The sequence below is a fragment of the Quercus lobata genome, chromosome 5 (assembly GCF_001633185.2).
Source record: "Quercus lobata isolate SW786 chromosome 5, ValleyOak3.0 Primary Assembly, whole genome shotgun sequence".
Classification (NCBI taxonomy): Eukaryota; Viridiplantae; Streptophyta; class Magnoliopsida; order Fagales; family Fagaceae; genus Quercus; species Quercus lobata.
In genome coordinates this window covers 67,272,097-67,298,657 of record NC_044908.1, presented here as the reverse complement: position 1 = coordinate 67,298,657, position 26,561 = coordinate 67,272,097, and the positions used below count along the sequence as shown (strand labels likewise).

Here is a 26,561-nt window from a genome sequence, read left to right as displayed (position 1 = left end):
ATTTCCGGGTCACCTGTCAAAATACATAGAACGTTCTAATCATTAGAATAATAGAATATGAGAAACTTGAGAAGACAATTGGTGAGTAGGAACAAATTGGTTTTCTTTTTTTCTTTTGTCTCCTCTTAGAAGGGACAAAAAGTTCGTCCTTATCAACCTTCAGACATAATATACCCGTGGCTGCATCCTGTTTTTATTCAAACCCAACTGAGTGCAAAGCCTTAACCTAGCTCAGCTGAATTAGATGGTCCTAAAACATAATCTATTGGTTTTTTGGTACATTATACATAGTGAGATTAGTGCAAATGATAAGTCAAGACTTATCCAGTAGCATCAACTTCTCTAATAAATTTTCACAGTAAGTTTATTTAACATTATATGGCACAACGAGTGCTGGACGGCAAGAAAATTTTTACACCAGATTTCCATTATGCTTCATATCAATAACAAATGTGATAAAAATTTTTAAAAAGGGAATAAGCAGAACTTTGAAATATTACCACTTTCAACACAGAACTGGAGCTCATTTAATGAATTCCCCTGCAAGCTACTTCTAAATTCACCATCTAGCACAGGCAAGAAAATGATATAAGAAGTTGCTTTATTTTTTGCATCAATTTCCGGTCCTTCCCTTGCTTCCAGGAGCAACATCTGAGTTTCAATAGGAATGTCACTGCCTGAATTCCCCACTCGAGGTATCATCCACCATATTTTAAATCTAAATATACACAATAACCTCACATCCCTGCATCAAGAAAATATCATTAGGAATTAATTCTAATTGGATCTTCAATGGACATGATTGAATGTGAGATAAAAGACATTTCCGTGGGCAAACACAGTATAATATTTAGTGAACCCTTGCTGATATCATTACTGATTAAACAGAGGATTAAGAAATGAACCGGTTAAAGTTTAAAGCTTGAGACACAAATTAAAGACCAATTTCAAAACTAAGAATACACTAAGAGCATCAAAAGACTAATTATCCAATTGTATGCCATAAAGCTGTGTTTTGGTAACCACAATTATCAATAGATGTGAAAGATGGAACACTTATTGATGGCATTTTTTATTGTAGGTGGGATTCAAACCCAGGTCACTTATTCGACTATAAGAGTAGAATTATTTTGCTGTATCCAGACTAACACCAATCCAACCCATTTCATGAATAAAATGTGATCAATTAACCCACCAACAAAACTACTTAATGAGTCAAGGTAACTGCAATGCACAACTAACTTTGATGTTTAGAACGAAAATAATATGTCTCACTTTGATTTGATTGAAATAAAAATAAGCACATACTAGAATACAACACAATATTTTCCAAATGGGTGAAACTAGATAAAGTAAAACAATCCGATTGTAAAGTTAAAAAGCTACAAATAAAAAACAAAAATAAAAGGAAATAAAGAACATGCTTACTCGATGACTCCAAGCTTGAACACAAGTCGGGAACTAGCATCACCAGTGGAAGTGGCACCAACAAATGCTGATGAATCCGTCAATGGCGTGATAACCACATTGTCAGGCACACCCGTCAATGCTTCCTTACCTTTGATATTAAGAGTACCATCTTTAAGGACAGGTTTTGTATTGAGAAACATGGAATGTCTACATGTCTGAAGCCGACCAAGGCGGCGACCGCTGTGGCCATGATAGAGAACCCTTTGGTTTGAAGGTAGTAAGAAGGAGGAGAATGGAGAGTTGAGTTGTAGAAACCTCGTAGTCGTAGGTGGAGAAAACATGGTGTTGGTGTTGGTGTTTGTGTTTGCTAGCATAGCAAATAGCTCTAGCAAGCACTGTTTGATATGTGAATTCGACCGTTATAAGGAAACCATAATAATATGTGAAGGAGAACTGTAGATGTATATGTGGATATGGGTTGGTTCCAAGTTGATGGGGTGATGAGGTTAGCCTTTAAGCCTTTGCTTATTGACCACATTTTAAAATTTGGTAGTGACCTTTTTCTCGTTTTGTCATTTGCAATCTTGTATCGATCGATTCAATTTCAAACTAAGATAATGAGATATATCAAACTTTATTCAATTGGACAAGATTATTTATCGGTCCTTTTTTTTTTTTTTTTTTTTTTTTTTTGAGAATCTTATCAAATGAGTCTTTTATTTTTAACTTTTTAACACCCCCTAGTTCCTTCTAAACCATAGTTCCTTAACCTTGAACCAATTAGCCTTTTAACGTTGCTTAAGGTCTAATTAGGGAAAGCTATGAGCTGGGTTTGGAATTTGGATCCAGTATACCTGAACCTGACCCAAAATCTTTATTTGTGGAAGCCCACACCTTGAAACCCAATTATTGCTTATACCTTATCCCTGCTTGAAATTTTTGCATGCGGATACCCAGGCTTGACCTGAATCGCCGGACCTTTCTTCTTCTTCTTCTTCTTTTAAAAAAAAAAAAAAAATTAATTAGTTAATTTAATGTTAAGAAATGATTTTGCATATAAACCATTTTAGACTAAAAACCTAATATTTTCAGTTTTTTATTTATTTATTTTATTTTAAATAGATGTATGGATTAAAAATCTTGTTTGCTAGACCTCACAAGAGAGCAAGTACATCTATTTCATATAAAAAAGATGATGAAAAGTTGATTCCTTTTTGTTTTGTTTTTTGTTTTTGTTTTTTTTTTCAAAAAGTAGTTTCAGCTATCTTTCTGCCTCTCCAATCCATAATAAACCATATCCTATCCGAATAAGCAAACCTCACTCTTAAAATCCTACCCCCTGCAAAGAAGTCTGCTTTGATAGTGCAACACAACAGAGGACCAAAATAAGTGGGTAGAATTTATAAGCCTTGAAGAGTTTTTACCCATTGTAGGGTTTTTTCTCATTGTAAAAACTTTGTGGTGTTAAGGAGTGTGTATTGTGGATTTGTTATTTTTTTTGTGTTTATTTGTGCAATTAATCAATTGGAAAATTAATTAATTGGACTTAATTGTGTAATTTGCTTTAAATTGATAATTTTATTTTTCATGTTTCATATATATTGATAAACAGTTGGATTCATCCATATGTAGATGGCATTCTCTTATGCATGATTTTGAAATCTAGACCGGACTAAATGATCATACTAGGTTAACCCAAAATCGGCCATCAATCAGGTTTTTTAAACATAAAAACCTGAATCTCCCTGGTCAAACTGTCCAGTTTGTGGAACCAAGCACGAGTTTTCCTGTTTTCTTCCCTTACATAATTTTGCTAAAAATCTCCAGCTTTAGTCTCATTTGTCCAACACCAAAAGTTCCACCATTACTGGATCTCACCGTTTAATTTGTTTGTTTAGGGATGAGAGAGAGAGAGAGAGAGAGAGAGAGAGAGAGATCAAAGAGAATAAAGAAATAAAGTAATGGTGAGAAACATTACGTTGGCATGAAAGTTTTGTGAATAGAAGTCGAATCATTCATTTTCAAAGAGAAATTTTGCAGGCATTCTTGGAGCTGACTAAAACATAGAAAGAGAAGAAGAGAGAGAGAAAAAGGACCAGAGTATCAGATTATTAGGAAGAAAGAAGATTGAAAACTAAAGAAATAATTTTGAATTGATGGTGAGGATGAAATTTTGGATGTGAGAATACTGGGATTTGGTAATTGATAACACTTGAGAGAATAAAACAAGATAAGGGAAGACATTAGAGAGATAAGAATGAGAAGATGAGTAATGCTAGGAGCACATAAAATTGCACAAATTGTGAGTGGTAGAGGTATCACATCACATGCTACAAGACTATGCATTTGAATGTGCCTATCAATTATTTGAGTAATATCAAATCTCATGTTTAGATCTATGCTTCGGACCCATGAAAAAACACAAATGAGCCCAAGGGCAAACCAGACAAGATGATCCATCCATGAAAGTGGCCAATACAGGGTCAGATTTTGCAAGTGACCCCAACCCACTTAGCAAAATCTATGCTTCGGACCCATGAAAAAACACAAATGAGCCCAATCTTATCCACCATACCACACTCCCTTAAATCCTCATTTAAATTGCATGAGCTTGGGCCACACATGAAAGAGTAAAATTTGCTACAAAATATGTGTAACAAACCCAAAAGGAACTGGGTTTTGCTTTGCATTGGGATTATAGGACTCTGGCAAAAATAGCCATCAATAATGTCTATATAAATTTCGTCAAAAAAAAAAAAATGTCCATGTAAAAAATATAGGAAAATTAAAAAAAAAAAAATTCATCTTAAAAAGTTTTCCAAAGAATATATAAGAATACAACCAAACACCGAAACCAAGTATTTTTCTCTAAAAATACTTTTGTCTTATAGAAAAATATTTTACCTTGGAATAGATGAACTTTACAAGTTTAGCAATTTTAAGGCAATAACTAGTCCATTTAATATTTTTGGGATATAATCGGTTATTTGATTTTGAAAAAATAATCGTTTCTACATAAACGACTAATAATACTGAAAAAATAATTGTTTCTACATAAACGACTAAGTATTATTAGTAAAATTTTATAAATGATACATTCATTGGGAAAAAATGATAATAAGAGAGAGAAAGAGAGATTGTTTGGTGTGTAGTTGTGTGAGAGATTAAGTGGCTAATATTGGTAATCTACCTACTGTGTGAAAATTGGTTCACAAAAATTACAGCCTCAAATCATTAGTGGAATTAATTGTTAATGATGATTCAACTCACTAACAACATTTTTTTTAAACAATTTAAAATTTTAATTGAATTCGGTTTCTATTAAACCAATATTCTATGCCATTTTTAGAGGTGTGAAAAAGAGTACACAGCCTATTTAATTCTTTTTTTTCTTACACTAGTTATTATATTATTATTATTACAAGTCATTATGTAGAAGTGAGCAATGCCAAGAGATTCAATCACAGCTTTCTCTCTTGTTCTTAGTCAAAAATCACATTTACTAATCCAAAAAATGACACAAAGAACAAGAATATTAAAACAATTGAAGAGAGCAAATCCAATGAATCTATTACTGTGCTACTAACCAGAGGTTGACTCCTAATTACTAATCACTAGCCTATCTTGCTAATCAGTGGCCCAGAGGCATACCAACTACTATTGGACTCCTTACATAGTGATTGCCATCTGACCAAATTATCACTCCAAATACATAGTCTTCAGTTCCCATTCCAGCAGTTTTCTTGGTCACAGTTAACTTGAAACTCTTCTCTTCTCCAATACTCTCAAATTTCAAAATTTTAGGCTCAACATGAACTGAAATTCCAATGGGTTCTCGGACACGAGCTACATAGGTGCCTGGTGAGCCAACATTCTTGAGCTTTCGAGTCACATTTACTGACCGAGATAGATTAGTGACTGTTATGGATGGATAGTTGAAGTCCAAAAGACTAGCTGACTTGGGACATTTATAAGGAGCCTCGGTGAAGAGTTCAAGTAAAGTTTGGTTATAGCCAGAAGCGCAAAGAAAGTCCAAGTAATCATTGACAGTTAAGTCATAGACCAAACCAGGATCCATGGCACGGTTTGGTCGTATGTGGCCAGCACCATAATTGAATGGCGTTGCCTTGATAAAAGATCCATCTAGGATTGGACTCTTAGTGTTGTCCCTTCTTCTAGCTGTAGAAAACATTCACACACACCAAAAAGTAGGTACAAGATATAGTTAAAAAGTGGATACACCAAAGAGAAAATTAGTAACAGAAGCACAGTCATATCCTATGCATATGAATCATTTCTTTCACAATGCACGTAACAGAACTTGTTATTTTGTGTCATAGACTCATAGTTGTATGCAACATCTCTCTCACATGGGAATGAACTCCACAAGTGAATGACATATCCCCATAAGAGAGATTCGCACTCACACACAATACCACCTCCGATAAAAGAGAAGATACATGTATATCTGATGTTTAGAGCTGAATCAAATTCAATTAAAGGTCTTACCGGTTGTCATGAGTGCGGATTTTATGGCAGATGGGCTCCAGTCAGGATGGAGTTTCTTAAGAAGACCCACAACTCCAGAAACATGAGGGCAGGACATAGATGTGCCAGACATGGTGATAAAAGGAATTCTACGCTTATCAAAATTTTCTTCTGAAGGGCTTGCTTCTCCAGTGTAGGCAGCTATGATGTTCACTCCAGGAGCAGTAACATCCGGCTGAACATTAAGAAAAGCAAATAATTGGTTACTTGGTAGTGAAATGTAAGAAAAATATTACTTCAGCCAACACAGAAAACAAGATTAGACTCATAGCCAAACCTTAAGAATCTCGGGTGTAACTTGGCTAGGACCTACGGACGAGAATGAGGCCATGAATGGGGCAGGCCTTTTGTTAATTTTTGCTGTCGGGGCCGTAATATATCCCAATGGATCACTGTTAATTCAAAAAACTAATAAGTAAATTGACAAAATTGTTTGGTGTTGGAGAGAGAAATATACAGAGTGAAAGAGAAAGTACTTAGTAGAATTGATGTAGGCAAAGACTGCTACACCATCTTTATAGTTAATCTGTGTTGCTGGTAGTACGTGAGGATCGGCAATAATTTCATTACCATCGAGCTTATCATTGCAAAGAATCATCCCAACTGCCCCAGCAAGAGCTGCTTGTTCACCTTTGTCTACTCTTGCGGTTTCCCCTCTCAAACAGGCCAGAATTTTACCCTTGGCCTTTTTCGGATCCAATGTACCTGGTTTACAGAGCATACTGCAGAGCACAAACACAATGAAAATTACACTTACAATTAATAGTAAGTCACTACATATACAATTTGTTCTTACGCGTCTTTGGCAGATGCATTAGCAGCTTTAGCATGTGCAGCACTAATAAGTGGGTAGAATTTATCCCCAGTTGGCAAAGGTTTAGACATGCTTGCTCCCTAGTATAAAATGAGCACTTAAAGTCTTAAAACAAATGATAGAATTAGGGAATTTTTTGCATAAAAAGAGGGAAGGAATAGAAAGATAAACCTTGAATTGCTTCCCATTATGAAGTTTAACAAAAGATTCGAATTCTCTGTCCAAGGTGCTAGCTCCAACAGTTATCATCCAAGGTGCAACATTTGTTACAGTTCCAGATTTTGGTCCAGAATTTCCAGCTGAGCTTATTACAACAATACCATTCTTAACAGCATGGAATGCCCCGATTGACATACCATCATTGAAGTAATCAGTTGGATTGCCACCAAGTGACATAGAAAGCACATCAACCCCATCATGTATGGCCATATCAAAGGCTGCCATTATATCATTGTCAAAGCATTCACTCCCATTAATTGGTTTCCAACAGACCTTGTAGGCCGCAACTCTGGCTTTTGGGGAACCACCTTTGGCAGTTCCATTGCCCACACCAAGTACACTTGCGCTAGGAACAAAGTTCCCTCCTGCAGTTGATAGTGTGTGAGAACCATGGCCTTCATGGTCAAGTGCATTATTAAGTGCAGAGTTGAGTGGCCCAGTAAAATTAGTATATCCTTGGTTGAAGTATCTTGCTCCAATTAGTTTCCTGCATAAATCAACCAGGAAAAAAAAGGGTTTAAGTTTTTAGGAATGCTTGCACTTCATTGGAGAATGAATATTGGACCTTTGAGCTTATTGTTGTGCATTTGAATGTACAATTTTAAGCAAATGATGCTAGTGCTAGTACAAGATTACAGCCATCCCAACATATATATATGACAGTAAGAAAGTGAAACTGAATTTATGCCAAAGTAACCAGCATAATGGTAATGGTATAAGATCATGTTTTGTTAAATAATGGAATTTGAACTAATGGTTTCTTTGATAATTTACTGTTTTACCAATTTGACTTCCAAGAAATATTCAAATTTATTCATTGGAAACGAAGTTAAGAGAAATTGTGTGATGTAAAAAACATATAAAAGTAAAATTTCCTGAGTAGCAGAGTAGGATTAATTTCAAACAATCAGTAGTCAGTACTAAGCCAATATGGCAAAGATACTGAATCATTAAGTAGAGCAGACCTGTTGCAAGGGACTGTATCATTTTGACAGATTCCTTTCCACTTTGATGGTATGGGTCCATAACCTGTGCCGCTGAAGCTCTTTGATTTTGGCCATACACCTACAATACCATCAAATCCGGGACTTAATAGATTGAAAATTTGAGTTTGACACAACTTCTCTCACACTTTTTTAAGAAGATAAATTGTCAATGATTTTCACATTAACAATTAACTTGCCAACAGTTTGTGAAAAATATTGTAGGGGTAGACTTATTATATTTCAAAAGATCAAAATTTGAAAGGACATTGTCCCATGCCAAGATTTATGGGACCTAGTAGGACCTACAGGCTACAGTAAATGCTGACATTGGGTGGCAAAACAAATACTAGTAATGAGGAACAAAGCAAAGCCCGGAAAAGAAATTACCTGTGTCAAGATTTCCAATAATTATGTCTTCACCAAAATTGGCCTTTTCCCACAAGGAACTGGGGTGTATCACACCCCCGATCTCTTTTTCCATTAACATAAATTCCCATGAATGGGTTGTGTGTAACTGTCTTCCTTGGTTCAAAAAAACCGACACAACTTTTGGATGCTCTGCATGGCAGTTAATATATACCTATTTAGCACGATATATACATACATATATAGAGAATGAAATTGCTTACATGTTTCTATAAACTCACTTTCGATTTCAGCTGCCATTTCCTCTTCAAGGTTGGCAGAAAAACCATTGATATGTCTTTGATACGAGTAGATAATTGCATCCTTTGCAATCTCTTTACTGCATGAAAACAAATGAAAAATAAAAAATAAAAGTAATTTTTTTCTAAACACAAAAATTAGGTACCACGTTGCTTACCTTCCCAAGAATGATCCAAGGAAGTCATAATGAGAATCAGTCACACGATCAAAATCAGCCTCAGAAACTTCTGGACCGTGTGCATGTGATCCAAAGTACACTATATAAGACTATTTCAGAATGAAGAAAATGAAAACAGATTAGTTTTTGTACTTTGTAAATTGTAAAAATGCATGCAGAAGAGTAAAATTTTCAGAATGAAGAAAAAGAAAACAGATTAGTTTTTGTACTTCGTTAATTGTGAAAATGCATGCAAATATATATATATATATATATATATAAAAATATAGAAAAGAAAGCTTTTAACAGGTAAATGCATGGAGATTGAGATATAATGCTTATTAATTACCTGTTTGATTGCCAAAGTAGGTGCTTGCAACAGAGACCAAATAACATACAGAAGTAAGAAAAGTGAAAGCTTTGAAAACCATGTTTTGTTTTTCATTGTTAGCATCATAAGCTTTGGAGGAAATCAAGGAAGAGGAATATATTATATATTTTACGCACAACTCTATGCTTTATATCAGGAAAATCTCTGTTGGTATGGGATTTGATTTTGAAGTGGTCAAGTAAAACCGTAGTTTACTTATAGTTGAGATCTGGACGTGAGAGAGGTATATATCCAGTTATTAATTATGATATTTTTTTATGCGGTGTTTATTATGATTAATAATAATAATAATGCAAATAAGAGGTATATATCCACTATTTCGCTTTTTTTTTTTTTTTAAAATTTTTTTTTTATGCAAATAAAAATAACAAGCATATGCTGGAATGCAAAACATGTAGGAAAGCATCAAATCATATATATATATATATACACCATAATACAAGTGTCTACACTCGTTATTAATTAGTTTTTTTTTTTTTTGAAAAGTCATTATTAATTAGCTATTAAGATAGTTTACAATAGATTAAATTCTATGGCCAACAGTTTACTCTAATATATAAAACTCTCATTAATTAGTTTTTAGTTATTATAAGATAGTTTACAGTAGATTAAATTCTCTTTCTCAAAAAAAAAAAAAAACATTAGATTTTTTTTTTGAAGGCACGGTAGATTAAATTCTATTGCCAGTAGTTAACTCTATTACCTAAATTTCCAGAAATTTAAAATTCTACTTTAACCAAAAGTTTCAAGTCTCATTGATCATAATCGTATAATTGTTCTTATCAACTCCTTATCAACTTTTATATGTATATATATAATCCGTTGTTATCACTTATCAGAGTTGATATCATCTCTAAATTTTCTTCAATTTTTATTTTTTAAGAAACCTAAACTTTTTTATTCTATACACGGTTCTTACATTTTTTTTTCACGTTTTGTTGCCACCTGCAAGAATCCTAATGAAAAGAAATTCTAGATGATTTTAATCTTGATTACAACAAGAATCCTTGATGATCTTCATTTCCTAAGCGGGTAAATTCTAGATAATCTTTTTCTTTACCCGATAAGTATAAATCAAGTTTGGAGTCCACAAAAAAGGAAATTTTCCTTAATTCCCTATGAAACAAAATTATACTTTGTCCCGGATTCATTGGATAGCAAATATCCAGCCCTTACTCTACTACCAAAGTGACGGGATGGTTGTTGTTGCAACTTACAATTTTTTTTTTTTTTTTTGAGAATCTGTTGCAACTTACAATTACGTAGACCAAAGATCAAAGTATTTCATTTTCTCCATGGCCATAAAAAAATAAAAATAAAAGTATTTCATATAAATAATAAAAAAAGTAATTCTATTACGAAATATATTATTATTATTATCCATCTTCAGATTTTTATATAAATAAGAAATTTGAAAATTATAATAGTTATTAGCAGATATTAAAAAAAATTGACTTTTTTTTTATATGGAAATATTAAATATATAATTATAGAAAAGATTCTAATTGAGGGTTTAAATATATAATTAAATTTAAATTAAACTAAATATATGTGTGTGTGCACACAAAATTAAGAGGACTCAAAAGTTTATGTGGCAAAATATTATGAAGACAACCAATTTTTTTTTTTTTTTTATAAATATTTTTAATTTGGGTCAATCAAAAATCAAATATCCTCAATTTTATATTATTTTTTTATCTAAAAGAAAATGATTTTATCTCTCTTTTGTTCTGTATATAAATATGAATTTTGATAATTATGATATTTATTACTCCAAATGAAATTTACTTTGATTGTCTTTATATATTTAATATTAAATTAAATATGAAAATTGATAATTCTAAGAAAAAATAAAATTTGAAAATTATGATAGTTATTAATAATTTTTTATAGATTACACACACAAACGACATTGAAGTTGAATACTGTACTGGCAAAGCCGCAAAGGAACAAATGTGATGTGAATCAAGTAAGTTTTTGTAGCAATTGTACTTTAGCTGGAGTGGGTAGATGCCGCGAGCCTAAAGCCCAATCCGAAGAGCCCACCAGCATGGGCTAGGCCGAAGAAGAAGACAGTAAAGAAGGTAAACACTCTGATACATTGTTACTCTATAATTTTTCTTTTAAGAATTCTTCTCAATTCTTTAATGGACTTAAGGCCTGCACTGCTCAAGGCTTAGGCCTGAGGCCTCCACGGCTCCACTACAAAAAGATCTCTCTACCCCTTTATTAAAAATGTTCCACCCCCATTACATAGACCAAAATGAGTGACGTCATGAATACTTTAAATTTATAGTTCATAAATTTTTTTTTTTCATATTTTACTTTATACCATTTACAAATTAATGTGTCCCAAATAATAAAAATGTAAATTATTGATTTAATATTTATCTTTTTGAAATCCACCAATCAAATTCATTGTCACATCAGTTTATAAAGATTATGTTGTAAAATTTGCAATAACTTTAGCATTTTTCTAAATTTTACTACATATGGCTTATAGATTAATATGTCACCAAATATAAAAAAGTCATTCAAGCATTCATTATTTAATTTGTTGAAGTTCACCAACCATATTCATTGCTAGATAAGTTCGTAAATGTTTTGTAGTAAAAGCTTTAGCATTTTCTTTTGAGCGGTGCTATATCTATAATATTTTCACAATAAATCATATGCGATTAGTTGTTATTGGCTCTAGTTTGAACCTTCCATTGAAATTACTTTTCTGCCCCTTTAATAACAACTCGTAACAACTTACCACATAAGATTTGTTGTGAAAATGTTGTGGACATAGCATTTCTATTTTCTTTTTCTCATCATTAGCAAGACCTCCAAAATACTAGACTAATAGAAACCTAACCCAATTGAAACCCTAAATAATTTGGGAAAAAATTTGTAAGTGTTAAATCATCAATGATAATTAATTTTCCCTAATAACTTGATATTTTAATTTTTATAAACCAATATCCTACATGACCTACTTTATAGATTGTCAACATTAGCCGCATACCAAAAAATCTCTATCTCTCTTTTAACACCAAAATATAAAATTTGGTCCAATTTAGTCCTATTTGGTCTTATTTAGTCCATTTTGTCCACTTTGGTCCTATTTAGTCCACTTTGGTCCTTTGCAGTCAACTTCGGTCCTTTGCTATCAACAATGGTCCTATTCGGTCTCATTCAGTTCACATTGGTGCTATTCGATCCATTCTATTTCGGTCCACTTTGGTTCTATTTGGTCTTATTCTATCCACTTTGGTCCTATTCGGTCCACTTTGGTATTATACGGTCTACTTTGATCCTATTCAGTCTATTTGGTCCTATTCTATCCACTTCGGTCTATTCAATATTTCGTCCAATTCGATCCATTTGTGTCCACTTCGGTCCATTTTTGTGCACTTACATATTAGATCCCGTTTTGACCAAAAAAGATTTGACTGTCTAATCTAGATAATTTAGTAGATAATTTAGAAGCTGTTTGGTTTAGGTGTTTTAATCACCCATTACTCCCTTTTGGTGGGTCCCATGCCTAAGAAGCATGTTTGGCCAAGTTTTCATTTTCAAATTTCATCACCCATAACTCAACAAAATGAGTGATGACTGATGAGTTGCTGAAAATGAAAACACATTTTGGGCGTTTTTGAGTTGGAAAATGAGTTAGAATGGTACTATTGTAATTTCACTCAGCTTATGGGACCCACGGTTGTGTCTTGTCTTAACATGCCAACCCACAATTAACATAACCCCAATGGCTCTCTCTCAAAGAACTCTCATCTCTTCCAAGAATTGAAGAATAGCAAGTCTTGGTGGTAATGATCTGAAAACACAACCCGAATCTCCACTGAATCTACCCTCTATCTCCACTGATTCTCCCTGCACCTCTCTCCTTCCATTAGAGAATTCATACATCCCTTATCAATATATGGGTAGCTATCTCTAAAACTGGTTTAGGTTCGACCTCAATGGGAAAAATAAAATGGAACACCTAATAAAACGAAGCACCAATCACATTCATTATCTGATAAGTTTGTAAATTTTTTTTTTTAGAAGAAGTTTGTAAACATTTTGTAGTAAAAACTTTAGCATTTTCTTTTTTTCATCTCTATCAAGGACTCCAAATACTAGACCAATAGAAACCTAACCCAATTGAAACCCTAAACAATCTGGGGAAAAATATTGTAAACATGCTAGATCATCAATGATAATTAATTTCTCCGAATAGCTTGAGACTTTAATTTTTATAAACCAATATTCTACAAGACCTACATTGTAGATTGTCAATGTTAACCACATACCAAAAAATCTCTATCTCTCTCTTAAAAGCAGAATATAAAATTAAAATTAGATTACAATTTTACTTAACCATGCATCTCATTATATCGAAGATAAAGTAATAAACCTCCTTTTTTTTTTTTTTTTTTTTAAATATATATAAATTTTCTTTCTTTTTGTTTTATTTTATACTTGAACTATAATATTTAGTTCTCTATATGAAATCAACAATTGTTTAGTTAGTATTATTTAAACAAATTATATCTATATAAAATTTATTAAATTAACCTTAATTTGGTTAGTATTAAATAAATTCATTTAATTAATATTTAAATATAAAATATCCCACTTAAATTTATCAACCTAAACCCAACCGGTTAATCTCTAACACATTTAGTAAGTCTTTCTCTTCTAGTACTAACTATGAGTTCTTGGATGGAAAAATTCTTAGGTACTTTTGGAGCATGGATAAATGATGCTCCATTCTCTTACATTTACAATGGACTCTACCATGAATTTAATGAATAGACCACACCATGAATGTAAGAGGAAAGAGCACAATTCTTCATGCTCTAGAAGTATCTAAGTGTTACTCCCTTGGACGACACCTGGCCAAAGATTTTATTGTAGTTCATGTTCTCAAATCCACCAGCGACAGTATCAATAAAATTTTGGTCCTATCAAAAAAATAAAATAATATTTTGACCAAAAGAGAAATTGTCATGGATTGTCAAATAATAGTTCTTTTAGATTTTGCGTCTTCTATCAAGCTAAAGTTCACACATTATTAATGCCAATATCGACATTTTAATTTTGATCAAAATAAAACTTTAGGTGTTATATTATGTATTATTGTCAAAAGTAAAAGAGATTGATTCAAACTACATATAATATCCTATAAAAAAAAAATTAAACTTTTTTTTTTTTAATACAAGATAGAATTTTTACTCTATCCTAATCTAAGTATATATGTGTGTGAAACTCCCTTCTAAAAACTTGAATCCCGACCCTTGCCCTCCACACCTCACAAGCATTTATACTTGTGGAGTGACCACTGCACTAAGGATGCGCGATGATTACACTTAATACGGTAATGAATGTATTTGGCATCACATTAACAACATAATAATTAATTTGTAAGCATTATGTAGGGGTGACAATTCGTGTTCACGTGTCAGGTTCGTGTCAGTGTCAACTCATCAGTATCTAACTATATAGGTCAACACTAACCCAATATGTTTACTAAACGGGTCAAGATTCCTCAATTCTAACATGACTCATTTATTAAATGGGCCAGTCTTAACCTATTTATCATATTTTATCAAAATGAAGAAAAAAAATTATGAAAAAACAAACAAATAGATATTTTTAATATAAAATTCAGAACTAACGAGTAACTGCATCACAAATAACCATTCAAAACTAAAGTATATCCCAATATTATAGATAAGCAATCACAATATGTCAGAGAAATAAACCACAACAACTAATAAGTTTATATACGTAGAGTTTGAAGGGTATATTGGTATAATGTCGTTTAATTAAACGACTCAAATGGGTCAAACGGGTTCTATGTGTTAAATAGTAACCCAACCCATTTATTAAATGAGTCAATCGTGTCAACCTAAATATGAACCGAATCGATTAAGTTTCAACTCATAACCTGTTAATTTCATGTTGTTCGGGTTTGTGGGTCGTGTCCAATTTTTCTATCCCTAGCATTATGCAATAAAATTTGTAAATATTAGTAACATCACTCTTAAAAAGGAAGAAGAATATATCTTATTGTTACCATTGTCATAATGTCCTCAAATACTACTTTTTTTTTTTTTTAATATATATTTTTTAAACTTTGCCTAACTTTATGGCTTGAACCCGTCCCCCCTAATTTCCAAACATTTCGTGCATGGAAATATACTAATTGAGTTGCAAAATTCTTGATAGATTTTGAATAATTAAATGAAAAAAAAAAAAAAAAAAATCTCAAAACCCACATGAAAGGTATACCCATAGAGTTTCAAATTTTATAGGATAAAAATGAGAAATTTTGGAATCTAGGAGAAAAATATAGGAGAAAACTCTATCAAATTTTATTAAGGAGAAAAATGAATTGCCTTAGAGGCTACAGTATAGTTAAATAGGAATAAAAGTGCAGGACTATTAGGAGGCTCTTAGAAAACCTCAAAGTACCTATAGGGCAACTAAAAGATGCCTATACACCTTAATTTGTGTTAAGCACAAATTTAGGCCAGAAAATAGGGAAAATTATATAAAAAAAAAGACAAAATTGAGAAAATTACCAAATCAAATCCTACATGCTCTAAGAGATGTCCTAAAACAAACGAAACTGGCCTTATTCTCAAATTTAAATTGAAAGTTATAATAAAAAGAAAAATGACCATAAATAGAAAAAAAAAAATTACTAATTAAAGCCCTAAGCGAATGCATTTTCCCAAAAAAAAAAAAAAATAATAATAAAAAAGATGTAGGTCATGGCCATAAAGCAATGACTTTTACTCACGAGTAGGTCATCAAATTTCATGCGCTTATATCATAAACTCCAATGATTTTTGTTAATAATTTTCTACTTTTTAAATTTCTTACCTGTTAACTTCTGATAATCTTTTTGTCATCTCCTTTCTACTTAAGTTTTTATATTAAAATTTTAAAATAATAAATAAATAAATAAACCTATGGAAACCACCCCCTTCTCGGTAATTTTTTAGATCCTTGCATAATCATCACTGCAGTCGCAACGCTTATGTCAAGAAGCAGAGTAGATTTTTCTGTGTCAAGAATGAATTCCATGGTTTTCTTTAATTTGACAAAAACAAAAAATTAAGTCCTCTTGTTGATACTGATTTCTAACATCTGTATCAAATGGTAGACACATACAATATTGCAATGTAAATGTAACCCCAAATTTCACATAGCATTAGTTTGGTCTTACCTAATATTCATCAGACGTTAAAAGCTCTTCATAAATACTGACTCAGAAATTATGGAATTGAAAAGTATGAAACGGTGTATAGAATTATAAGACTCAGCCATTGTGGCCCTACTAATAATAAGTGTGGGTTTGTTATTCCAATAAATTAATGTCAATACTAAATAGGCAGAGAGCCTAGTACATATTCTCGTGGTTTTTAACATTAGATTCCGTCATGCATATGATGTAACATGGTACGTAATATCAAACATCACACAGACATTAGATTCCCGTAGATGTAGTACATGCTCTAATTTCCATTGCTTAAAAAAATACAAAAGAAGATCTCGTTCTCATTTGCATTGCTTGAATCTGAAAATGATATGCCTATATATATATATATATATATATATATATATATGGGTTAGGTTTAAGTTATATAAGGTGTAACTTAAGCAAAATTACACCACTTAATATTTTTTAATTGGATGCGATTTTTAACAAATTTACCGTTAGATTACATTATTTTTGTATATTATTTATACTTGTAAAATTTCAAAGTGGTCGAATATTAATAATCATGTCATCAATCAATTGTTTAAATTTAAGTTTTTGTAATTTAAAATAATACATAAAAGATAAGTTTATTGATCGAAAGGTAATAATATCCAATTGATATGAAAATTGGTACGAGTATTAAGCACATACAGATTATATAATTGAATGGTGGGATTTTCAAAATATGAATTTTATAATGAATTATTGGATGATGTAACATCACTTAGAATTACATTAAGTGTAACTTGAATCCAACTTTTTATATATATATATATATATATATATATATAACTTATCTCCAAAAGTTTGCTATTATTTTGTCGAGAAAAGTTGCTGGCTTATGCTTCCTCTTCATTAATTCTCTCATGTGGTCCACATGCTACAGTTTTTTTAAACCTACTTTGTCTTCTTTATTAAAAGTTAGAAATTGTAACCTACTTTTAACCAGGGACGTAGCTAGCTTTGGATTCCCACTAAGTTTTTGTAAAAAAATATTATTATTAATATATATATATATATACTAATTTTAGCAATTTTATTTTATAAAATTATATTTTTTCTCTTAAATAATATCATTGATTCTTTTAAAAGTAATGTTATATTCACAAACTTTTTTATAACATTTTTACAAACTGTTTTGGTAGCAAATTCTTATTGGTTCGCACATAGACCCATTACTCACAACATTTTTTTCTTACTATTAACCACTTTTTACATTAATAATTTATAAAAAAGTTTGTAGCGCTAGTATTTTCCTCATTTTAGTGACTATAAAAAAATTTATAGATCTAAAATCTAAAAAAAAAAATATACAAGCCCTAAAAAAATAGCCCAACAACAAAAATTACTAATAGTAAAAATTAAAAAAAAATTAAGCTCAATTAACCAATTTTATTTAAAATAAACAACTCTGTCATTTAAAAAATTCTAAAGAAAAATAATTTTGTTCTTACTGACAAAAAAAAAAAAAAAAAAAAAAATTCAGCAGCTAAGTAGTAGTAGAGTTAAAGGTTGAAATCGTTGCACACAATTAACAGTAAAGCCGCCTCCCTTAACTTAAAGTTCTGACTCTGTCCCTGCTTTTAACTAAGATGTTTAGATGAATAGAGTTGGTGGCTACCGTGGGAATCCATTATTTTAGTTTGAGGGACTTAGATTGAAAGATATATAGAGTTAGAAATATATTGATTAAAATTTTTGATCTACTTTTTTTTTTAATCTAAATTTTTTTTGTTTAGATAAAAAATACACATGACATAACCATATTGTCATTTCATTTTATTTTTTATTTTTCCTCCTTAAATCAACTAATAATTTATGAGTGGCAATTTGTGTTAGCAGATTGTATTCTTGTCGTGTTAATGGAAGAGTATTCCAATACATAGTTCAAATTTAGCACAATCTAAAATCATGTCGATAAAACTTTTCAACCTTAATTTGACCTGTTTATTAAGTGAGTTAATGCAATACAACTCATTTAATAGAAAATCTAAAAACCATAAAGTGAAAAGAGTTTTTTTTTTTTTTTTGGCAAAAGGGTTAGAGACTTTAGAGTTTTAATGAATAATTTATCAATATAACCATTAAAATTACTCCATTGTATTTCGAATTCAAATTTATGTTAAGTAAAAAATTACATTTATTTATATTAGTCGAATCATTTCGAGTTGATTGAAGTTAAGCAGGTCAACACGGTCAATCCATTTTGACACAGATCTATTTACGCTAAGCACCAATCCACAAACAAAAATTGTATTTTGTAGGTGTTGTGTCATACACATGATACCTTACAATAAATCACTTGGGAGAATGTAGCTACCCTCTTCTTTTTTAATTTTAAATGAATCCTACAATTGAAAATGGAAATTATAACACGTGACTCAATTCTCTCTTGACTTGGATAGGTTGGTGAAGTTAGCCAAGCTCCAAGTCAACAATGAAGTCTTTTTTTTTGGTTTCCATCCTTCTACGAAGGAGGTAGTAAAATGATATTTTAGGAGCACTTGCCAACAAACTGAAACAAAAGAGAAGATCTAGACAAATCACATGCACGATGCATCTTGATCCCACATAATGATTTATTAATGAATATACTGTGCAACAGTGCATGAGATCTCTCTTTCAAGGTTGAAGACTTTAACCTTAGAGTTCAAGGCGAGTGGGAACTCAAAACAAAAAACAAAACAGGTGGCTGTTCTCTCTTCTTGTTACGCTGACAAATTAAAGTTATGGCTGAAGAAGAAGAAAAGTCTCATCATCACTTGGTTTGTCTCAATGACTTTTCCTGCAACGAAGATAACATGAGTACTATTGAACAGCCACTGAGTAATAATCATTTGCCACAATTTATAGTGGAACTGGATGAGCAACTTGACAAGCAATATTGTTGGCTACATATTCTGTTATCTAAGGAAGACGAGACCCATACCAAGCTCTCTACCTGCTTTCTAAAAGCCGATATGTCTCTCATCATCATTTCAGCTCGTCAAGAGGCCGTAAAGTGGATTTTGGCTGTCAATTCTTACCATGATTTCTCTGCCTTCACTGCAGTTTTGTCAGTTAACTATCTTGATCAATTTCTACTCAGTTTTCAGTCAAGGAGTGACATGCCCATGAAGCCTTGGATGGTGCAGTTAGCTGCTGTAGCTTGTCTTTCTTTAGCAGCTAAAGTTGTGGAGATCCACGTTCCTCTTCTCTTTGATCTCCAAGTAAGTTTAATTTGATCCCTATCTCTCTTTCATATGTGGTAGAAAAATCATGATGGTAAAAGTATACAATAAAGAAATGACAATAAAGAAATGACTGGTACATATCCCTTAATGCACACAGCACACATACTACCCACAATTTCCAAAAAACGAGAGAAATTGTGATTTCACAATTTGAACTTCCTTAACTTGAAGTCATGATTTCCATTATTTTTGAGATTGTGGTAGAAAAATCATAGGGGGTAAAGTATACAAAAGGGAAATGTTTAGTGTACACTCCTTAATGCACACAAAAAAAAATCCCAGTCACAGTTTTGAACCTTTGTAAAGGCACAGGCTCACAGTTTTCTCTTGTTTTTAGAGATTATGGGTACTACGTGTACAAGTGTGTGTGTAACAGAGACTCCCCTGTATAAAATCCTTGCAGTTTCTCCGCAAAATACAGAACCTTTTGAGGGTAACACTTAACTCTTTTGTATTGATTTGTTTTTTCATTTGTTTGTTGTTGTTTTTTTTTTTTTTTTTTTTTTTTTTTTTTTACATGATGTATTAGTAATTTCATTTCAAAAGAACAACAGTGAAAATAGTTTAGAAACACAACTCAACCAATCAAGACCACCGATACAGTTGTTACAACTACAGCACCAAAACAGCTTCAATACCAAGCATGGTTGTCAAAATCGTGATCTAGATCGTAGAATCACATGATTTTATGATCTCACCTCACTAAAATGTTTAAGATTGCACTAGAATCGTAAAATTGGTAGGATTGTATGTAGGATAGTGTAGGACCGTAGGATCGTATGGGATCCTACTGATTCTATCGATCCTACCAAAACATCAGTATTTATTTATTTATTTTTCTATGTTGTGATGCTATGACTTTTTATTTATTTTTATATAATTATATTAATCTAAGCAAATGTTTCTAGTTTCTAGTTCACTTGTTGTAATCAAAATGAATGAATGCTTCATCATTTCTAAATGAAAAATTTATATTGGCTTTGCTACGTTTAAGCTATAATATTGTTAAATTTGTTTGGTTAATATACTAATTTATGTTCTAATATTGCTAAAATGTTTTTCTTATATATAATTTTATTATTATGCTTGTATTTGTATATTGATTGATTGATTTTTTTGAGCATGCTCTATAATTGTTGCTAAGTGGTATAACTTGAATAGTTGAGTGTGAAATTATATCTTGATCTCTTTTGCAACTCTAGTATACAAATACACAATTTCTACATAGATGATGAATTGGATGATGATAATGATTAGGACGGTAATGATAAGAACACTAGAATGAGAATAATTAAATGTTCACTTCACCTTAATATTCATCTTGGTTTTGGATTTCATAATTTAGTTAGCTAGTTTCCTTTGGATAACTTATTTTGAATTTTAAACTTGGAACTTGGAAAATATTTCCATATGTGTTGATAAATATTTTGGTATTTGGTTGCTAATTAAACATTTATTGAATTTTTTAGATACATTGGCTCAAAACTTAAATATATTTGTTTCGTTAGTACAGATGTAGAAATTTATGACATGCAAATTGTATCATATGATGCAAATCTTTGTTTTTTTATGAATAAAATTACAATTTACGTGATTATTCAACATTCAAAGTTATTGTCAATGTGTGTTTTAGTTTAAATATGAAAATATGTAGGATCTTACGATTTACGATCTGATCTTATGATCCATGATCTCACCTACTCCTACGTAGGATCTCAATTTTGATAACCTTGATACCAAGACAGTTTCAAGAAACATTGCACAAAGAGCTGAAGCTCAAAAAACGACAATAAAAAACTTCTAACTGTGGGAAAATACTATTTGCACACTAACAAATAAAAAAAAATTTAAAAAAAAGGGGGAAAACGTGGCTTGAAGAAAGACCTGCACTCCTTTTTTGTCAAATTTCTAGAAATTAAAGGCAGTCCAAGGTATTTAACGAAAAGCTTCCCTTCTTTAAATTGGAGTAAGCCCAATGTTTGCTGTTTTAGGCTTGGAGGAGTAGCTGCAATGAAAATTACTCTTGGGAAATGTTTAGCTTGTTGTAATGGTTCTTGTAATTGAACGGTTATTATTCTTGTGTAATAGTTCCGGTTATTTGATTACATTTTTATTATGAAAAATAACTCTTTCTTAAAATGAAGAATAGTTATACATTTCTAAAATGGTTATAATAGCTATTCTTTAGTGCATGCTATAGTTTTTTAAATTAACATATTTTAAAAAGTACAAATTTTCCTTATACATCATCTTTACGAGCTTTTCATATGTAACATCCAAACTTATACTATCGTGCACCCTTAGCCTAATGGTCACTTCACAAGTACAAGTTCTTATGGGATGGAGGGGTAAGGGCCAAGGTTCAAGTTTCCATGAAGAAGTTTCACATACATATACTTAGATTAGTTTAGAGTATGATTTCTATCTCAGATAATTAAAAAAAAAAAAAAACCTAAACTTATGAATAAGAATAATACTTATTTCATTACAATTTCTTTTATTTTTAGTAATAAAGATTATTATTTTTAATTAATTTTTATTCAGTATATCAAACGTGCCCTTAATAATGTTTGCTCTCAAACCCGATAGCTTTGTGGACTTATTCAAAGCTTCAAGGGTCACTTGAAAAAATTGTAGATAAGCTCCCCAAAACACCATCAAATCATCAGCAAAACATAGATGAGTCAGCTACAATGCAACATACTTTGGATGAAATTTAAACTTAGCAGATTCTCCCACTCCTCTCTACAAAATCTTGGAAAATAATCTGCATGGCTAGAACGAATATGTAAAGGGAGAGGCAATCCCTTGCCTTAATCCTCTTCCCTTTTTGCAATAACCCACCAAGCTACCATTGAAGGCAATTGAAAATATTGGACTTGTTATGCACTCCTTCACCCAATGGATACAGCCAAGCAATCATTCATCAATTAATCTCCCATTTGATTGATTTTATTTCAAAATTATTAATATCTAAATGAGTTTTTTTTATAAGGTTTAAGATTAAAAAATTTCCACTTTTATTGTTGGACTAATTAATTTTTTTCCAGATGTTATATCAAATTGGATTGTGATTGGTTTTTTTTTTTTTGGTGTTTAAAAAGACCAAGATAGTGTTAAGAGAATCATATTCAAGCTTATTTTAGCTAGGTTTAAAACAAAATTAGGATCAAGATGTTCAAATTTTTATTTTAGGGGTCAAAACTAAAAAAAAAAGTAAAACACATTATATATATATATATATATATATATATATTGTAAAGTTGTGATTTACAACTATGTTTTATGTTGGCTTTATTCCATGACAAAAAGTGTTGTAATTGCATTAATTTATTTTCTTGAATTTTGTGGGATTTTATTGTATTGGGTTTAGTATTAAGTTGGTGAAAAATTGAGCATAAAATGAAGGATCAGTGGATTTCATGAGTGTCTTGCTAGAGGCTTACCCTAGATAGGTTTTCTACAACACACATACCCATCTTTTAGAGAGAGCTACTCATCCTTAGTGAGAAATCATTCTAACCTCTTCTTCTTCCCTTTCCCATTATCATACCTTGAGAGGAGATTTGTACCCAAACACAACCCACACCTATTCAGAGTGTAGAGAGTGTTTTACAGCTTGGGAAGTTTTGGGGATTTACCAAAAGAAGCTGGTGAGGCTTGGCGGATGCAATCGAACGTATTGCGAGATCCAGAAAGCTAGAGAAGACATGACTCCGAGAAGTCCATTAGTAGTAAGAGTTTGGAGGGCTCAAGTATATTGGGTAGACTAGGCTTGAAGGGTTTTTTGTTATTCGTATACTCCAACTTTATTCTCTAGTGGATTGATTTCGACTTGGAGGGCCGTGGAGAGGTTTTTTGTCGAGTTCTTCAGTTCTCTCTTCGATAACACGTCTTGGTGTTATCTTGTGTTTGCATATCTCTTCCCTTACTTTTGTGCTTTACTTTTATTGTTTGTTGTTCATGTTTATGCACTAGAGTAGTATCGGTTCATTACGCACATTTGCTTTTGTTCGCACTTTGATTAAGTAAAAGTAAAAGCAATCTAGTCGTAATTTTTAATTGGGGGTCTGAACAAGCTCTTATGTTTTAACATAAATTCGAGCTTTCATATATATATATATATATATATATATATATATTTGTTTCAATGCAGGGGGTTCATTTGAACCTCCTAGCCTCCACACCCCTGAAGATAGTGTAGTACAATATCTCATTCAACAATATTGTAAGCCCCTTCATGAGATCCACTTTATGAGTGCATCTAGGTTGGTCTTTATTTTTGTGGTAGATTTTCACTATTTCCTGTGTTAGCAAAATATTCTTTGCAATATTCCTTCTAGGGACAATGGGGGTTTGTTATTATTGTTGGGTTACACATGTGAGTGAAGTTTCACATTGAATAATAATGAGAAAAATTAGTAGTTAATATAACATAATTGAGTACATACCCATAGGATTTAGGCCTTTTGGGCTAAAATGTGTCTTTATATGTTATATTAATTATTCAAAGAATCTCTCCAAGGTGTTCATATTCCCAACAAGTGGTATCAGAGCCCATGGTGTTGTAGGACAAAGATGGTAAGGCTATCGAGGTTCCTTTTGCAGTTGGAGTGGGAATGGAGTGTGTGTACTTAAATCCCTTTCACAAATGGAGAGGGGACATTATATTGCACCAACTAAGCCTATAAAGCCCACACAAACGATCTTGGAAAAAGGCCAACAAAGGAGTATTATTGCCAATGATGCTAGACAATGATGAGGTGTGAGGTTCCCATAGAGGATAAAAGACATGCGGGGTTGATACATGAAGGCCCATGAATGATGCACTCGTGAAGGGAAACGCCCATTACGCAAGGGGGAGCGAGTAGGACTTGTTTATGGCCTACAGAGAGGTCATGAAGCCTACAAAGATACAAACACTCAGACGTGAGGGAGAGATTGTTGGGTTACACATGTGAGTAAAGTCCCACATTGAATAATGTTGAGAAGAATAAGTGGTTAAAATAACATAATTAAGCACATACCACACCACTTAGACAAGGCTTCAATCTATTTACTGAAATTGAAGTAATACATTTCTAGATTATGTTACAGCATGAGATAATTTGTTTGAAATCACCCGTCTTAGAAGGGTTAGGGGTTTTGGGAATCAAAGACAAGATTGTTGCAATTACCTCACCAAGGAGTTTACCTAATTGAAAAAGGACACAATAGCAGCTATAAGATCTTCATGAACGATGCCTTCATAAAAAATTGGGAAGTAAAACCATTGGATGCATGAGCTTTATCTCCATTAACACTAAACAAATCATTCTGAATTTTTGATCTTGAAACCTCAGCTTGCAAGGCAGATTTCTATTGCTCAGAGATTTTATTAGTGAGAAACTAAGAGATCAATGCTACATCACCATGATTTAAGCTGATGCTTAAAATAACAAAATTAAAGATACTCATAAAATTCCATTGCCATGTCTTATAAGAGAATAGGGTTTGCAAAATTCTGCCCACTATTGTCAACTAGGCATTTGATAGTGCTCCTTGATTTTCTAATGGAAACAATTTTGGGAATAGGAAGTATTTTGATTTTGATCCCTTAGTGACAACCACTTCACTTCACTCCAGCTTTTTTCTTTAAAAAATCTCTCCCTAGCTTGCACAAGGAACTGATAAATTTGCATACTTAATTTCCCTCTCCCTCACAATCAAGTGAGCTGTCCCAGGAGTCTGGAATATTGTTTTGGACCTGCTCAAGTTCCATTTTAGCCTTGAGACCTTCACAGAAATGCAGCCAGATACTTCTCTATTCTTACTCTTCAAAAATCTCTTGTGCTATTGCTTCATGTGGAAACCATACACTCAACCTCTGTAGCTATGGGTTTTTTTTAATATTAAAATCTAGAACTGCATGCATTTTCACAAAAATAGCTGAGGTTTGTGTATTTTTTTTCCACAATCATGGAACTGTCTTTTATGTCTTTTTGAGTTTTTCCTGTTAGTATTGCATTTACAAGTTGCAACTCAATACAAAGGCTAACGAGAATCAACTTATATGGTTCCAGGTTGAGAAATCGGAATATGTGTTTAGGCCAAAGTCAATCCAAAAAATGGAACTGTTGGTGCTCTCGCTGCTAGATTGGAAGATGAACCCGGTCACCCCACTTTCTTTCATGAACCACATTATCAAAATGGTTCCCATGGGAGATCACCGGCATTTGGAGTTCTCTGCATTATTTAAGCATCGTGTTCTTTCTCTGCTCAGTGATTTTAAACTAGTGCATTATCGGCCATCTGTAATTTCTGCAGCCGTAACACTTCATGTGATGAAGCATATGGATTTTGGAGGTGAGAATTTGGATTCCTGCAAGAATGAACTCTATGGTATTCTTCAGTTCAACAAAGAGAAACTCGAGGCATGTTATCAACTCATCCGGACTTCTTTAGCAAATGGCAATAACTACTAGATCCTTTTTGCTTTCAATTTTTTTTTTTTTTTTTTTTAGATGTGGTCGTCTACATATAATACAACATATCAGATGTATCTCTTCTAGTCTTTCCATAGAAAACCGATAAAATTGAACGGTATAGAGAAGATTACAACAGGTAGCTTCACCTCTCTCATTATGTACTTCTTCCTAATTTTTATTTATCACTTTCTAAAAGAAAGTTAGATTACATAATAGCTTGGTTATTCCAGCCATACGAAAGTTTGGAACTGTGCACCTATGAAGCACGGGTGCATTTCGGGAGTCGGGTGTGGGTGCGGAACTCAGCAATTTTTGAAAAAGTAGGGTGCGGGTGCGGCGAGACTCTGTTATTAAAAATATTTTTATTTATATTTTCTATATATTTTTACTATTAAAATATTCTTAAAAAATA

The 26,561-nt window shown here is 32.1% G+C and overlaps 3 protein-coding genes across 3 annotated transcripts; 1 reads left to right on the top strand and 2 right to left on the bottom strand.

Moving 5' to 3' along the window:
- Nucleotides 1-450: 450 nt before the first annotated feature.
- Nucleotides 451-1,898, bottom strand: LOC115992170 (probable galactinol--sucrose galactosyltransferase 1). Its single transcript, XM_031116255.1, has 2 exons — nucleotides 1,429-1,898; nucleotides 451-745 (listed from the first exon to the last, which is right to left on the bottom strand). Exons 1-2 carry the CDS (start codon nucleotides 1,782-1,784, stop codon nucleotides 466-468), a joined length of 636 nt encoding a protein of 211 aa, XP_030972115.1. The 5' UTR covers nucleotides 1,785-1,898; the 3' UTR covers nucleotides 451-465.
- A 2,943-nt stretch (nucleotides 1,899-4,841) lies between these two features.
- LOC115992195 (subtilisin-like protease SBT5.4) lies at nucleotides 4,842-9,298 on the bottom strand. Its single transcript, XM_031116287.1, has 11 exons — nucleotides 9,150-9,298; nucleotides 8,801-8,910; nucleotides 8,625-8,722; nucleotides 8,365-8,535; nucleotides 7,957-8,056; nucleotides 6,944-7,478; nucleotides 6,755-6,852; nucleotides 6,435-6,680; nucleotides 6,236-6,350; nucleotides 5,920-6,133; nucleotides 4,842-5,589 (listed from the first exon to the last, which is right to left on the bottom strand). Exons 1-11 carry the CDS (start codon nucleotides 9,255-9,257, stop codon nucleotides 5,042-5,044), a joined length of 2,343 nt encoding a protein of 780 aa, XP_030972147.1. The 5' UTR covers nucleotides 9,258-9,298; the 3' UTR covers nucleotides 4,842-5,041.
- A 9,621-nt stretch (nucleotides 9,299-18,919) lies between these two features.
- LOC115992902 (cyclin-D3-2-like) lies at nucleotides 18,920-26,312 on the top strand. The gene is made up of 2 exons (XM_031117144.1): nucleotides 18,920-19,658; nucleotides 25,745-26,312. Exons 1-2 carry the CDS (start codon nucleotides 19,179-19,181, stop codon nucleotides 26,144-26,146), a joined length of 882 nt encoding a protein of 293 aa, XP_030973004.1. The 5' UTR covers nucleotides 18,920-19,178; the 3' UTR covers nucleotides 26,147-26,312.
- Nucleotides 26,313-26,561: the final 249 nt, after the last annotated feature.